Here is a 16,325-nt window from a genome sequence, read left to right on the forward strand (position 1 = left end):
AGATTTCCGAATTATGATACTTCCTCATATGTGTCTACTCAATACGCAGTTGGCATGTATCGTGATCTTGTCAACTGCACCTTATCCACTCTCCTAATAAGTTTTGTTGAATCGCAAATTATTCTGTTACCAACGAAACAAATTCTTTTACACCAGTCCTTTTGTAAAACGCTGACTTCACTACTATTTTACATATTTTTACTTTTGTAAGCAACACAAACTTACACCTGAACGTATGGCCACTATGGGTGCGGGATATGTTTAGGTAGCCATAAAACCTGGTTTTCCATCATTTCACTTTGAAATGCCTGTACCAAGTCGGGTGCTAATTTTATTTTTCCGGATAATCCTTTCTGCTAGTTCATTTAATATTTTCCTTACCGACATATGATTATGGCTGACTTTTTGGGTTTTTAACGTCCTTAACTACGCTGCCGGGTCTCGCACGGATGGTATGATTATGGGTTATTACCTTTGTTTTCAAAAATCATACGAGGGGTCCACCCACATACAAAGGACGAGCTATTGACTTGAATTACTAAGTTGTTCGGTCGTTCGTTGGTAAAAAAATTCTATGAATTAGGTATAGTTCATTTGCATGAGTCATCGAAAAAAAATTCTTATAAAATCACTTTCAATTTAATTCATTTTTAAACTGCTTTTTTATAACGCATACGAACTGAGATATTTCCAGAATTTTATTTCAAGAAATTCCCGTTACACAATTTGACTTATTTTTTTTATTTTAGTTTGTCTATTTTAATATTGGAGATGTATTGGAACGGCTATTTGAATATCTGATGAAAATATAAATAAATTCATGTGGTCAGGCTGTGTAACATAGCTAGGTCACTTTCAGTAATTTGAATATCTATAGATGTTAATACAGGATTAAAAGGCATTTTATGTGATGGTTAAATGGCAAACCGTTGTGAATTTATTCCCTATTTATTGATATCAATAAATGTTTAATAAGATGTGATTAAATATTTATGGACATGTTAATAAATATTTATGATCATATTAATAAACATTCAATCACGTTATTAAGTATTGATATCAATAAATAGTGGAATTAATAAAATGTGGATAATTTTCTATTAACGTGTTGATAAAGCACTTATTGATATAAATAAACTAAATGCATTTGTAACATGTTATTAAATATTTATTAACATGTTTTCAAACTTGTTCCGACAGACTGGGTAGTAATCAACTTTGATAACAATTATAAGCATATTTGTGACCACGATTAAACCACCTATAGAGGCTCCCTCTTTTTCAACATGTTGATAATTCATCTAATTATTGATATCAGTAGATGGGTTTATAACATGTTATAAATATTAACGTGGAAATAAATCGTTCGATTTATGGATATCAATAATTGATTAATAACCAGTTGATAAATGTTTATCAACGAGTTCACAATTTATTGATGTCAATATTTTTTTCAGGTGCGAAAATATTTTGACAAGTAATTTTTTAAAGATTTTCTTTTTCGAAAAATGTTATGATTTTATGAATACAATAACTGAACAAGCGACTTTTTAGGAAGCAAATAGATTTATTATATGAAACTAATTATAAATGTAAACACGATGCTGTATATGACACCAGGAAAATAAATTGGCGAGAGTACATGCTTATGTAGACAAAAAATAATTATGCACCAACAAATTTAGTCTTGGACCCCTCATTAGAAAAATACAAAAAAACATAACAATGCATCAATGCATACAAAACAGATAAAAACGAACAATGACGTATATAATATTTACAAATCTGAAATATCAAAAATAAATGCCAAAAAAAATATCATTCAACGGAAAATATCACTCAAAACAGATAATTAAAACCAAAAAAAAAAAAAAAAAAAAAAAAAAAAACTACAGAAAAGGAATGCTATTGCTGTCATGTATTGGCAGTCATGGTAGAAATAAAAAAGTGGAATATCAGCAAGAAAAAAAATTTGCAGAACACTTGTTGGTACTGTGCATTTGTGGAAAAATATTTGATAACTTCTACTAAGACGAACATCTATACCGATTAAGCTTTTTATTATTACACGAATATCTATACAGGTCAGGATTAAAAAAATATAAACTAGCTTGGTGATTATATTTAGTACCGCGGGATGATACCCTGGATAAAATGCCAACCTTGGAACATAAACAACAATTACTTGCACATACCCTGTGTATATACGTTTTGTGTACATGTATTGCATTTTTATCATAATATCACGAATATGAAATATCCTAGCAAATTTGCAGGCGAGATAAAAAGAATAACCAAAAATTGAGAGAAAACAATACAATATAGTTTATATGTTTAAAGATAAACTGTCTTAACTATGGCTTTCATAAAATATTTAATTTACTTTTTCTTGTCGCTTTTCCCAAAGAGCCCTTTCCTAAATATTGATCCAGATGAAGATTTCCGATCCGGAGTTTTTGTTGATGGCACATTTTCATTCTGTGGTCTCCTATAAACGATAAGATAATTATATATATTACTGAGATTCCGTGTTTCACCATCTCGAACCCGGGCGTACAATGCTAACATATAATTTCCAGTTTCCGGGAGATTCACAGAGAACAGAACTCGTTCAGGATTCAACTCTTCTCTTTTCATCGTAACCTGTTCTCTTATATCCTCTCCTGGTTCCCGAACAAACTGGTGGGAAATAGACACTGATTTCGGAACAAAGAGTTCAATAGCTAGGTGATTGGAATCTGAGCATTCTATTTTTGATTCTTTGTGCGACACTGTCCGTATACCCAACTGATCAAATGCAGATGAAGGTCCCCACTGTGACTCACGCTTTGCTGTTGTAACCTTAGGTCGTACTTTTGGAATTTCAACTGGTTCGGCTACCTTTAAACAGTTGAGAAGATATTTGCATGCATGGGACAATTTCGTGTCATCGGAGTCGAGAGGGCGAGCGTATATATCTATTCCATATTGTCCAGGCTGAGGTGGCGTTACTGTAATTCTAAGTATTTTGCCATTTTCAACTTGATGTTTGATAAAGGGATCTAAAGCCTTGCTGTCTACGGAATTCATTCGTAATTTTGTCACAAATTGCAATGGTTTTGCCAGTTTGAATAGTAAATCCACTGTGTCGTTAACATTGACAATGCCACCTTTAGGATTGTCAGGTGTATCCTTTAGCTGAGTATCAATCACCTCACTTTCTGTCGACTTAACCGACTGTGTTTCACTTGAGTCGTCTGAAATCGGGTCTTCTTTATCAGGGTGTTTCACTGACATATTTTTCATGCCGAAATGGCGTTTTGCCTTTTTTGGTCCCCATTCACCTGCGGCGCATTCGGGTAAAGGATGCATTTTGCCGACCAAACTTTTACAGACAATTTTAAGCTTACATGCGCACTTTAATCTAAATGATGACACAACACCACTGTCCCCATTATCTCTTGATCTATCAGCGTCTTCGAGACGGTTGGCAAATACCTCAAAGAAGTATTCCCCTGGTGTTGGCACATGAACACTGAACATAACGGTATTTTCAATCATTGTCATGTATATAAAACGTTCCAGATAAGCACCTCGGAAACCAGCCTCGTGTCTGCGTTCCTTGTCAGCAAATCGTAATTGATAAAAGAATACAATGTCATTCTCTAGCTCCTCGTTTACCTTAATCCGTATGTCACATCCTCCTCTTTCTGAAGTTTCAACAACAGCTTTGAGGCCCCGATCAAAGTGCATGCCAAAATGGAAAAAGACCGATCGTACAAATGGAAGGTTTTCGAATTGTTCTTTAGTAATTGGTGTTTGCAGAAGTTGCCACTCTGGCTCATAAGGCCAAAATTCTTGAATGAATTCGTCAGGGTCAGTTAAAAAATAATGTTCATCATACTGATATCGGATACTATCTTTTCCCTTTTTTTCATCCTCTTTACCATTTTCCTCTACCTTTTCATCGTTTCCATCCTTCTCTGAAAATATTTTCTCAACTGCTTTCTCTAACGGCGGCTTCTCTTCTGTTTTTTCTCCATTTTTCTTGTCTCTGGGTGAATCTGGCTTCTTTTTGTCTTTGTTAAGTACTAAATGTCTAAAATAAAATAAAGTTCATTAATTCAATGATATCATTGATCTGTGGGAATAAGACTGAACCGGTCATAAACCATAATCTGATGTGGCCAAGGTTGATTTCAAAAACATTCAAGGACTGAAGAGGTCTGTAACAACAATTGTAAGGTTTTTACATTGATTACTGCATAAATGGCAAGATGAAGTTTTTATCAAATCGATGATGGTTTCTTTTCCGGTCCCCCTTTCTAATTAATTGGGTAAGAATTGATTTTGGTTTTCCTAGAGTGTCAAAACTATCTAACCATGTCATGTGCTAATTGCTTTTTATTGGACAACTATTTAAACCTATTTGATAGTGAGAAATATCAATAAGTAAAAGGAACTGTGGCATCTGCCCCAGGATTCTAACCACAAGTAGAGCCAGTTTGTAAAATTGTTCAAATATGCGGATTTTTTTTATTAGAATCGGTAGAAAAACCCCTTATCAAATGTAAATTTGTGAAAATTCAGACGGAGGAACATTACTAAAATTAGCAATAAAGGTCATTGTAAATACATTTTCGACAATTTTGCTCTAAATTGAACACTTTGAGTGGGGGAATTTCCTAAGAAGCACCATTATGACTATTACAATGAACTGGGTTATGCATTCTTTGATACAAGACAAATTAATCATCTTTAATTGCAAGATGGTTGGTAATGTGCTTTTAGGAGAAAATGTTAATTTTTTATGAAAAAAATAATAAAACAGAAAAACATAAAACCTAACAAGCTTATTACGACACAATTGCTATGTATCCGTAGCCCAATTAACTTTACTATTTTAGTATTTCATCGTTGGATAAATGTTTTTAGTTCGAGCCTGACCATGCCTTTATTTTTTGTGTATTTTTTTTTGTTAAAATGGTATTATTATTATCATAATGTCATTTCTCAGTTTCAATGATTGATTAGACTCATTTTGTTATAGGACAGTTTGTATTGTTCTTAATTTCATTTTATAACACCTATTATACCGGTGTTACCCGATCAGTCAAATATATAATTGACTGGTGATATTTAAACGCCTAATTTTAGCTCATTGGTACATGAACAAAATACCTGGAGAGTTGGCCCATGTCCTCATCTCAAGATATATTCTAATTTGTTCCAATACAAAAGATCAAGATTATCAAACCTAAGATGATACTAAGTATAGTAGAATACACTGATATCTAACAAATGCCCAAAACCATATTCATATTTCTATTTTTATTGTTTTCAACCCTTTTCACTGCCGTATGAACATGGTCATTAAATTATTAACACTTCAATTAAAACACATCAGGAAAGACCAGCCTATTTACAGACAAACTAAAACCAAGAAAGATGTCTACATCAGGTGCAATGAAAAAAAAGACAAAAAAATATAAACCAACCACAACATGTAGGTTAAAAAGTTGCTGATCCAGGGGGTGGGATGTTCAAGGTGTTGGAAAATTGCCTTTTGGAAAATTTTGTTCATATCATGCGAATGTTTAAACAAATAGTACAAATAGCCTGAAACCCCCTTTGTTATAGACCCTTTTCAAAATCTAGGGATCCGCACCCGTAAAGTACACACCTTGCTCCCCAATTGCATTGTACAAGTCTCCAGTCTCCATCTATAAGGACAGCATTCCAAGTATTCTGGAAACTTTCTGGTTCTATCCTCATTCCTGGTTCATATCCTACACTTTTTGAATGACCTTTTATTTCCTTACAATGTAGACCAGCATAGCTATAAAAGTAAGTGATAATGTTATCAGATATGGTGTCAGGAAATTTAAAAGTATACTTGAAAGTGAACAGAATGAGCATTTAAAAAAAGTAGAAATGTACAAACTCTTACACGATACACCATCTTTTACTAATATATTTCCTTCTTGTATTAAATTACCAATATTGTACCTTGATGGACCTTTAAGAGAAATACATGCTTAACGTATCAGATAATTTAGTTACCTGCAAAGTCTCAAAAAGAGAACATGATAGGTTTCTGTTCCAAATTTAATGCCCTTCAGTAATCCAAGTGGTGTGTTTGAATCAATCGCTTCTTCAAACTCCATTATATTCAAATCTTTAACAGTAATCCATCTGTAAATTGCCCTGGAAAAAAATAAATACTACTCATACCCTAGTTCTTCCGAGGCTGAACTCTATATTTAAGTAGCAGTTTTTGTAAGAATCATGCAAAATCTGAAGGAAAAAAAATGTGATACACCCCAAAAAAGGCTACACATTTTTATTTTTTTTAAATTAAGTTGTTTTATGGGTCTATATTGTGAAACGTGTTATTATTTATTCATATTTGCCTGCTCTTAGGAGATAATCAAATTGAAAATCAAATAGATTCTATTGTATTTGAGTGTCATTTACAGAGTTATCTCCCTTAATTTTGAAATCTACAGTGCATTCTATATAATTTTTATCTCCTATGAACATGGGTTATATGAAAAAAACACATTTTGCTTTCTGTCCATTATGACATTTAAAAAAAATATATCAAAAATAAAAATATGTAGGCTTTCCAACCATGAATCACCTTTCGCATGATTTTATGTGGAGTGCTACTTAAATAATAATTGTAATTTAAAAACTGAATGACAATCAGTATGGTTATAGAAAAAACGGCGAACTTTCTTCGGTCCCATTATAAAAGAGATAGTAAGTTTTGTATTATTGCTATGTGTTGCAAATACTGTGCACAAATAAGACAACGGTAGATTTGAACTACAAATATCATACTTAAAAGACAAAATCGCAAGCGAAATCAAGAAAACGATATCCAGAACTCAATTATTTCAAGGAAAAACTTGGACTATACTAGTAAAAAAATAGTATCAATATACAATATTTTAAAATAAGCTTGCGGATGAACCATTTTTAAGCATCTAAATTCCACAAAAAGAAACAATGGAACAAAGCCAGCCGAGATGCCATTCGTTTCTTATGATATGAAAAAAGAAGAGGATGAGAAAATGGTGATCTTTTAAACTATTTTAAAATTCTAAATAAAAAAAATAGTTTATATTACCTAGCCTTATCTATTTCGTTTGGAAGATTACCAGTAAGTTTTTGCATCATGTCGGTATATGTCAAATGGTCATCTTTGGCCACCTGAAATAATAAAAAAAAGTTTCATTAATACTCCAGTATATTCATACAAGAATATCTATGTAGACACATAATTTTAACATATACTATAAAAAGCCATATCCTCAAAAACGTGAAACGCATTCATACTGCCAATTCAGTTAAAAATATATCATCACGAACTATAGAGTCTGATATTACACCAGAAAGCAGAGCACAAATAATGCAGGAATTACCTTTATGACTTGGTCGTCGATGTCTTTAAAGACACTGGCATCAGCAAAGAGGTCTTTCTTCCTACAACTTGGTGGATGAGGAGGAGGTAGTTCTGTTGTAATAGTTTCAAGGTTTAATGCCTCCAAAACATCGTCTATAACATCAGGTTCTGGCATTCCACCGTTTGTACTCGGCTGAAAAGGACATGCTTTTTTTATTGTTTTCTTGAAACCCAAAATTAATCATTGATCCATTATAAATCAAAAGTCAACCATTTCGTAAAATTTGATAAAATTTCTTAGTGATAAAAATGAAAACATTGATCTTTTTTTTTCAAAGTGTCAAATTGAAATGCTAGCAGATATCAACACAAGACCAACTGTCTCTATGGAAACCTACCAGTTCCTGAGCCATTTCCTGTTTGATTTCTTCCTGTTTATCTGCAAGTAGCTGCAACATCTGCTGACTTTGTTTTGCCACAAGTGTTGCCATTTTTCTTTGTTCTTTTTCACGTATTCTTAAAGTCATATATTCCTTCTTTTGTGCTGCTTTCTTCTCTATCATGCTTCCAAGCTCTTGCTTTTGCTTTTCAAAGTGAATGGTCATTTGCTAAAAAAATACATATAACGTGTTACTTTAAAAAAAAAAGCATTGTAATAGGTGCAGTATATGTTTAGCTGTACATGTATTAGTTACATTTATAAAGCACAAAATTTCTACTGAACTTAAGACTTTCGATGCCAGCTAACCAAACCATGAAGCAAACCCTCAATGGTAAAGGAGACGACTAGATCTGTTCTTCAGCATTCAAATCTTATAAACAGGTCCTTAGTTATCATGGGTCAAGATTAATCTAACTGGAGAAACCAAATTTTCTACATAACAAAATGTTTACTTTCACAAAATATCAGAAAGCGAGAAGAGCTAAATCGAGGCGTAAAATCATCATGGGGAAACAAGTCAGCGAAAACCTGAGCAAACAAGGTATACCTTTTATACGGGTGTGGGCAAATTATCTTGAACCTGAATGTTTACTTTCGCATAATAAGAAGTGAGCACGTTTCGTTTAAAAGGGAAACCGATTAACACTGTTCTGTTGTCATTTAGACTATTTTTGATTACGCATGGTTAGCAAACAGAGGAAAAAAGAACCTGTCTACACTTCAAAGAATCCAAGGCTTTCAACTACGCCTAGAAAATATGTCAAACATATTTGCTGAGATTTGCTGAGTATTTTAATGTGTTACATCCATATGTAGGATATGCATGCTTCGTGTGGTCTATTAGCACATAAAAAGAATACCAAGGAAATGTTTCTTTATTTACAGTAATGCTATCTAAATAGATATCATTTTGCTTGAACTAGAGGGTACCTTGGAGCTTATCTGTATTGTTGTTAATTGAATTCCAGTGGAACCCGGATACACCACAAAACTGTCTATATTAGTAAAAGGAGGTCCTATCGTAGGAATTAAGACAAGGTGAAAAGTAGACAAATAGATTCTCACGGTCCTGTTTGGTTTATGATTTATTTGGTATTTTTTTCCAGCATTAGATCTTCTAATCATATCATTGTTGAGTATTTTTTCTTTGTTCTTAATTTCATACCTTTTTCTCGGAATCTCTGAGCTTTTTATTTTTTTTGTCCATTTCTCTATCGAATTTCTCAGTAAGTTCTTTAAGTTTGATTTCCCATTCTTGCTTTATTTCATTCTTTATCTTTTCGTTTTCCTCTGATCTTTTTTTCATCATTTCATCTATAACAGCGTCTTCTTCCTTTCTTAACTGTTCTTCTAATTTCTTTTGTGCATCAATCAGCCTCTGACGCTTTTGATACTGTGGATAAAAAGACGACGTTACCAGCAATAAAAACTATTTTAAGCACAAAAATTCTATATTATTTCATTTGGGTGTGTCCAATATTTCTTTCAATAAGATAAAATGTTATCTTTTTAAGTTTAGTTTGTTTGTTGTTGTCGAATCATTTCGGGAATACTGGCATTCATATATTATACAGTCAAGCTGATACAAGAAGCTCATTAGAGCCCCATGATGAATGTTCTCAGTCACTACTATGTTTAAACAGGCTCTTCTTGGTAGAACAAATGTATAGTTGAACACTATAACTTCATTCATGCACCGCTATTTGTTATTCCCAAATGTTGGTGTTTTAAAGTTTTTGTCATTACATATCTTGAATTTAAGAGAACGTTGGTAGTTCTGTGGGATATGCAGTGACAGACAATCTACAAATCTGACTGTGTATCCCCATAGGTATTTTACTACATTGTTAAGGTTATGAATAATGATCGTTTCTATAATGATGCTCAGTATTATGTATGCAGCTACCGATCTCCGCATGGAATTTCTTATCCACAAAATATTTGAATCGTACAAGGACAAATTTTAACATGTATTTTTTGTCTGTTTCGACATCTTATGTCATACACCTACTCAGACAAACAAACCAGGGTTTAATATTGTATAAAGTAGGTACAATCTTATAGAATATAATCTTTTGTATATGACCACTCATTCATTTGATCCTACTTATAGACTAAGCCGCCCACCAGTGCATGACAAACACTTTGGGTTACACATAAGCAAAAATTAATTCAAAACACATCTTAAATTCTTGGTCAAACGTCAAAATTCTGTCAATTATGAAAGCCTACAAAAATATCATACACATACAAATTGATGAATGATTTTGTAATCATGTACTCTTTCAATTACAATTCTGTTATTCATTGCAAAAGTTTTCAAAATAAGAAAATACATGTTCATTAGACATCAGTTTGGTTTTTTTAAGATGAAACATTCAAACACGAACCAAATGTAGCGTATTAAACACAGTGAGTGACACTAAGTTAGAGTGAGATGGAGTCACAGCTGGTAACAACACTGCCAGGAGGTGGGATAGATATAGACGTGATCTCCAAATACTAGTACACAACAAAGAAGGCTAGGGTAACTGACATCCCCGTGGGATTGTTGTCTCTTTGACATACTCACCAATTTCGTTCTCCTTATATAATATATTTTCAAAATTAAATTTATATGAAAGCTTGCATACTAAAGGACCTTCAATTTTACTTTAATTGTTAATTATGAGTAGTCTCTCCTCCGGCAATGTTTTACTGATGAAGTTGTCACGACCGGCTTCTTACTATATTGGAATATATAAACGTCTGCATTTAAATGATCTAAATCAACAGTTGCACTGAATGGCGATGGTACTGGAAATTGTCATGTATTTTATGTTTTTTTCCTTCGTTTTATGTCAGATGTTGATCTATCAGTTTACTTTAAGTATGTACTTCCAGTACTATAGACCATATGTACCTTGATTGCTTGCTCTTAATGAGACCTTAATTTAAAAATAAAATTCATATGCTTTTTCATGCGGGCTATCCAAGCATCTAATTCAATTTTGACAAAAGATTAGAAATATATACAAAATGATTTGTATGTATATAATGTGCAATTCGTGAGTGTAATTCAGTCTTATCCGCGGTTAATATGGTAATTCTTTTAAATTCATCATCTTATGGCTCTTTATCAATGTCACTTGAGTGATCACCGTATCGAAAAAACCTGGTTGAAATTAAACCTTCCTTTCAAAAAATTCAAAAGGAGATTTATGGGTCTGATTTAATACATTGTGCCAATAATATCCCGATGATTTTTTGTTGAAAACGAGTTTGCAGACATTTATTTAAATCTTCTGATATAATAGGCAGAGTGGCCGTGTGGAATTCAATAACTTTAAAGGTCTTACTATCCAAGGACAGAAGTTACTGTCAACATGTGGTGAATTAGTGGGTAGTCTTTGAAAAGGAGACAATAACCATTTGATTAGCACTGATTTATATACGGAAATATTTGTTGATGGGTCCTTTAGTGTTCCTATCTAACAGGTGGCAGGCGTTAAATAGTAGAAACCGAAACATTTAGAGCAACAGACACTACAATCCTAACATAATAAAATAAATATTCTAAAGGACCTATGAAAACTACACAAAGTAGAATGTATATTGCACGTGGTCCATTTTTACTTATAGAGGCAATTGTCTGAATTCTTTAGAATAGTCAAAAACGGCAAAAAAGAAGAACGCATAGTTCGGATTAAAAACGCTTGATTATTGGGGTGCTTTGAGACTAAAGACACCCTTAATTGGATTTGAAATTCTATAGAATGGCTTCCAGGAAAATTGCACAAATCACTTTCGTCAAGAACAGACAGATTCTTAAACATACAGGGCCATGGTTTTATGTAAACTCTTAATTTGCATCTATGCTGAACAATTTGTCACAGAATAGAGCAGATATGTACATGACATCTTAATTCTAGTACATGTATTTATAAATTAACCACTAAGCAGACAGACACTTGCTAATTCGCTAGCCACTTGCTACATAGCGTTACAGTTGTTTTATTCAAAACAACGCGTTTGAGTATATGCATGCAGTGATTGAACACTAAATAGCAAAAAGACGAAGGGTTGTACTGTTGGCTAATGTGCATGCAAACTGTATAAATATTACACCAATGATTATTAATATTTAAAAATCAATTCGTTTTACAATGCAGGCATATTGAAAAAATAACATCTTTACTGAAGTATGTCGTCAACAGTTCTGTATGAAATATATGTGAAGTTTATTTGCATTTTTATTGATTTGAATCATAAAATAAATACAGCATGTAGAATAGTCATCAAATTTCACGAATGGATGGGCAGTTGATTCGATTTAGAAAACAGATACAGCCTTTAAATGGCCCATTTTTGACATCACATATGTTTATATGCTAGGTGAAACCTCACCAAAGGATAAACTGTTTCGTATCTTTAAGATTGGTCGGATAAAGCTTTTAGTGGTACATGTATATTAAGGATTGAAAGCATACGAAGTTAGTATTTTTACTGACTAGGCGACTCGCAAGAAGTCCAAGCCTATCACTAGTAAGTTTAGATCAGAGACATATCAGAGACGCACACATGTCATTATTGGTTAAGAATAATGTCAGGAAAATTCTTACTTAAAATGAAACGATACAATTCATTAATCTATTATCAACACCATTTTACGCGGTTAATCATCATTTTGGGTGATCTACTTTTTTAATTATGTGTTAATATTCTGTTCAAACCCCGTAAATGCCTGCTACTGAACGTGATACTTACAATATTAGGTGGGAAATGATGTTTATCATGCGGCGTTTGATGTCCTCTAGTCAGTAGCTGAGCATCTATAGCACCTTTGATATGTAAAGCATTAGCGTCAATGTTCGACGATGGTTCCTTTGTTGAAGACTTCGAAGACTGAACTTTAGGGGCTGACACAGCGGTTTTGATGGCCAATGCTTCATAGTTAAAGCTAGGATTTCTAATTGTCCCTGGTTTTCTTATCTGTGGATTTAGTTTCTTGGACAACTTTTTGAAGTTTTCTTGACTATCCACTGCCTGCTTTATTCCAAGTGCGTTCTTATCATATTTTGCCGTACCAACTCTAGGAACATGAGCATTGCAGTATATTTCCCTGTCAGAAGCATCCACTGGGTTGGAATAGTAATTTTTTATGTTTAGATGTGTATCACAAACAGCACATTTGAAACAGGCTTTGTGGAAAAGAACTTCGTGTACAGGACCCATCTTCTCCATTTGGTACACGGAGCCCTTGCACCTGTAACATGATTTCGAGTCCAATATCGGTGCCTGGAACAGGGAAGACAGTCTTCTGCACCCTCTCTCTTCTGATGTTGTACCCATTGTTTATATCACTGGCACCAAACACGAGAATTATATAATCCTAATCATTAATTGACTCGAACAATTCATCCAATAAAGGTACAAGTTACAGGTGTTGTTCAGGACAACTACTAACCATGTATAAACTTGTAGGCACTATTTGTTTCTTTCCTTCCTTCTTCCTTCATTAATACCCATTACAATAATTAGAATATTCATTAACACGACAATTATATCCAACATCCGAACACAGAACCATGATAAATAACAATGAATTCTACCTGTACATGTTTGACAGGTAAGAAGTCATCAAAGCGTGTCGTTTTTCGGTCGATAACACAAACCTACTTGTGTAAACAAAAAATCCTATGCCTATAATGGAAGTATACGTACTGATGTTTACTTTCAATTAAATTACATTTTCCATGTGATTCCACCTTTCATGGTCATTATGTTTCAATGAACAAACAATAAATATTGTAGCGGACATGCTACTATGGATATTCTGGAATCCGATCAAATCATATCACTGTCAAGATCATCACGCCCTCTGAAAATACGCATGAATTCCACGGTTAAAATTCAGAGAAAAAATATAAAAATGGAAATAATTCTGCGTTATCACATCTGGTCGTTAGAAAGAAATGAAAATGCAGATTTTGTATGAATAACGAGGTTGTATCACCGTAACAGAACAATTCTTCACTAACACCACCAAGACATTCCAAGAGAGATTAGATGTTAAGTGCCTTGTTGTGTCGTTTCGTTGGAGATATAAGACCTTTGTTAAGTCTAATGGGACGAAGAATCTCATTCTAAACGGTCACTAAGCCCATTGACATGATTGGCTCTTCCGTACTTCTGGTTAAATTTAGGAAATAAACCGAAAAAATTAATGCGGGTCACATTGAGTAAAATCAACCTACGATTCATCACTTATTAACTGATATGTCAGTTAAAATCTTGTCCATTTGTGTAATGTATAACCAGTTTCTAACCTTCTGTTTAAACAAGGGACTCAGACCTTTTTGAATTGATTTTTAGATGTGTTTAATTGTGTAATATGTTTTCCAGAGTGGTCAGATTTAAAAGGGGGTGTGATCACGCCAAAGAACTTAAACCTGCCGCATTTTGTGCCTGTTCCGAGTCAGGAATTTCTGACTAATTTATGTATTGTTTCGTTTCGCTTTCAGTTTACTTTTATGTTGCTGGAATATCTTCTGTTCCTACTGTATCTCGGTATTGCTAGAAATAGAACATAGAACGATGCATTTATTTAGTATGTGTTGTGCTTTAACTAGTAAACCCCGAAACCACATATTCAGCAAATTTGATTGTAGATGAAATTGGGATTAAACAGTTATCGTGGTCCATTGAAAAATTATTAAAGTGGCTCCCTATAAATTGCCATTGCATGATTTTTTTTATAGAAGTGATTTAGAGAATTTTCTTTTCAATACAGTAATTCGATGGGAACATCTTTGAATAAGAAGAAAAAATTACCTCACTTTTTTTGCACGCAAGTACCTAGATTTAAATATGCTGCATCAGAAAAATAAGTTTAATGTAATAATAGATTAGATATTGTACTAACTTCAGACAAAATAAAAATCCACTTTCCAGTGTTTTTTTCTCAGTTTTGAAAAAAATTAACTGAGACCCTAGTATATATAGGGGCAAGTATTTCGCTGAATCTGTGTATTATGTTGCAGTTGCAGTCTGCCCTGTGGTGTTACGGTTTCCTCGTCGTTCATTGAAAACCCATGAATGGCCTTGAGTTGACATTTTTCAATCCGGTAGGGTCATTGTCTCTCTGGCATATTCGCCATTTCTATTCTCGTTATAGTAATGACCTGTTTTCACTATCAGTTTTTTACCAAGTTCCTTTTATCTAAGTTTTTGACGGACTTTTGATAGGGACAACGGCAAAAACCAACTCATCAAAAGCTTTGAAGCACTTCTTAGATGGAAAGAATCGCATCTATTTTTATATAAAAAAAAAAACTTTGACTTCGATGGGAAGCTAAAAGCTAAAAAGTGTGTCGATCCAGGTGAAATGATTGAACGAGATCAATATTTTTCTTGCATGTCCCCAACTCTATATTCGCCTCCTCGAAAAGACATAAAAAAATAGACCAAGAAAGTAATTCAATGAGATATTCATAGGAGACATTTGACAATATGTACATTTTTAATTCCCGATAGTTCTTGTACGATTTAGGAGAGAGAAAAAATCGTTGATAGTGACAACAGACAACCTCAGCCAAATTTTCTTTATCACAGGTTTTGATGGAAGACAAAAGGGTTTAAGTTACGAAATATGTGAATCATAAGCATAAATGACATATTCTTTAATTCCCTTGAATATTGTATTTGTACATTTAAGTTTGTAACAGCTTATACATGCAAAGTATTTATTGTAAACAATGAAGTATCTACATGCCGAAATAAAAAATACCAAAAAATGTTCCATAGTATGACTAGTTAAATTACCAAAACCAGAAATTACCATGGTGACACAGGGTTCATTTAAATATTACATGTATCTCATATTGGTGATTTAGCAGATTGATCGGTCAATATTTTAGTCGAGGACGAGTATCTGGCACTTCTCATTTCGAAACGTCCTGAAAAACTATTACGTAATTTATATATTTATGTTAATTACTGCTTCTCTATTGAAGTTGTTCATTGTGGTAAATACCTGCGGTTTTTGTTTTGTTTTGTTTTGCTGTTGTTTTGTTTAGTTTTGTTTTTGTTTGTTTGTTTGTTTGTTTGTTTTGTTTTGCTGTTGTTTTGTTTTGTTTTGTTTTGTTTTTTTTTTTTTTGGGGGGGGGGTCCCGTCCTTTGCATATATTAATTGTCCACAGTTCGGTGGCGTTAAGTCACTGATCTGTGTTTAACTTTCAACCTGCTTCCTTTCACGTGGTTTCGTCTCCCACCTTTCTCTTGTCTTCGTTCCTTAAAATCAAAATTTGACGAAATCGTTTTGTTTAGTTCGATGGTGTTAAAAACCTCATAAAAATTTATGAAAACTGATGGTTCTATTTTTTTCTTGTCATTTTTTTCATGTTTTATTGACCTTTATTAAAACTGCTTTTCACCAATTTCATTGAAACAAATACTTTTTTTTTTTAAATTTTCCCTCCACAACTTTGTCACTTATTATACATGTCAATACAC

General features: G+C 33.2%; 1 protein-coding gene across 1 annotated transcript; it reads right to left on the bottom strand.

Moving 5' to 3' along the window:
- Positions 1-1,547: 1,547 nt before the first annotated feature.
- Positions 1,548-13,696, bottom strand: LOC148629268 (hillarin-like). The gene is made up of 8 exons (XM_088547323.1): positions 12,579-13,696; positions 8,998-9,225; positions 7,789-7,998; positions 7,410-7,583; positions 7,115-7,197; positions 6,043-6,186; positions 5,663-5,818; positions 1,548-4,078 (listed from the first exon to the last, which is right to left on the bottom strand). Exons 1-8 carry the CDS (start codon positions 13,161-13,163, stop codon positions 2,380-2,382), a joined length of 3,279 nt encoding a protein of 1,092 aa, XP_088403449.1. The 5' UTR covers positions 13,164-13,696; the 3' UTR covers positions 1,548-2,379.
- Between the last annotated feature and the right edge of the window lie 2,629 nt (positions 13,697-16,325).

The sequence above is a fragment of the Perna viridis genome, chromosome 1 (genome assembly GCF_037379345.1).
Source record: "Perna viridis isolate PV_CMFRI_1.1 ecotype Kerala chromosome 1, ASM3737934v1, whole genome shotgun sequence".
NCBI lineage: Eukaryota > Metazoa > Mollusca > Bivalvia > Mytilida > Mytilidae > Perna > Perna viridis.

Excerpts from the sequence above, each read along its gene's own strand:
- LOC148629268 (XM_088547323.1), bottom strand. The coding sequence starts at position 13,163 with ATGGGTACAACATCAGAAGAGAGAGGGTGCAGAAGACTGTCTTCCCTG. Across the intron at positions 9,226-12,578 it reads ATCATTTCCCACCTAATATT|TATCAAAAGCGTCAGAGGCT; the intron begins GTAAGTATCACG and ends TTTTATCCACAG. Across the intron at positions 4,079-5,662 it reads CAATGCAATTGGGGAGCAAG|ACATTTAGTACTTAACAAAG; the intron begins GTGTGTACTTTA and ends ATTTTATTTTAG.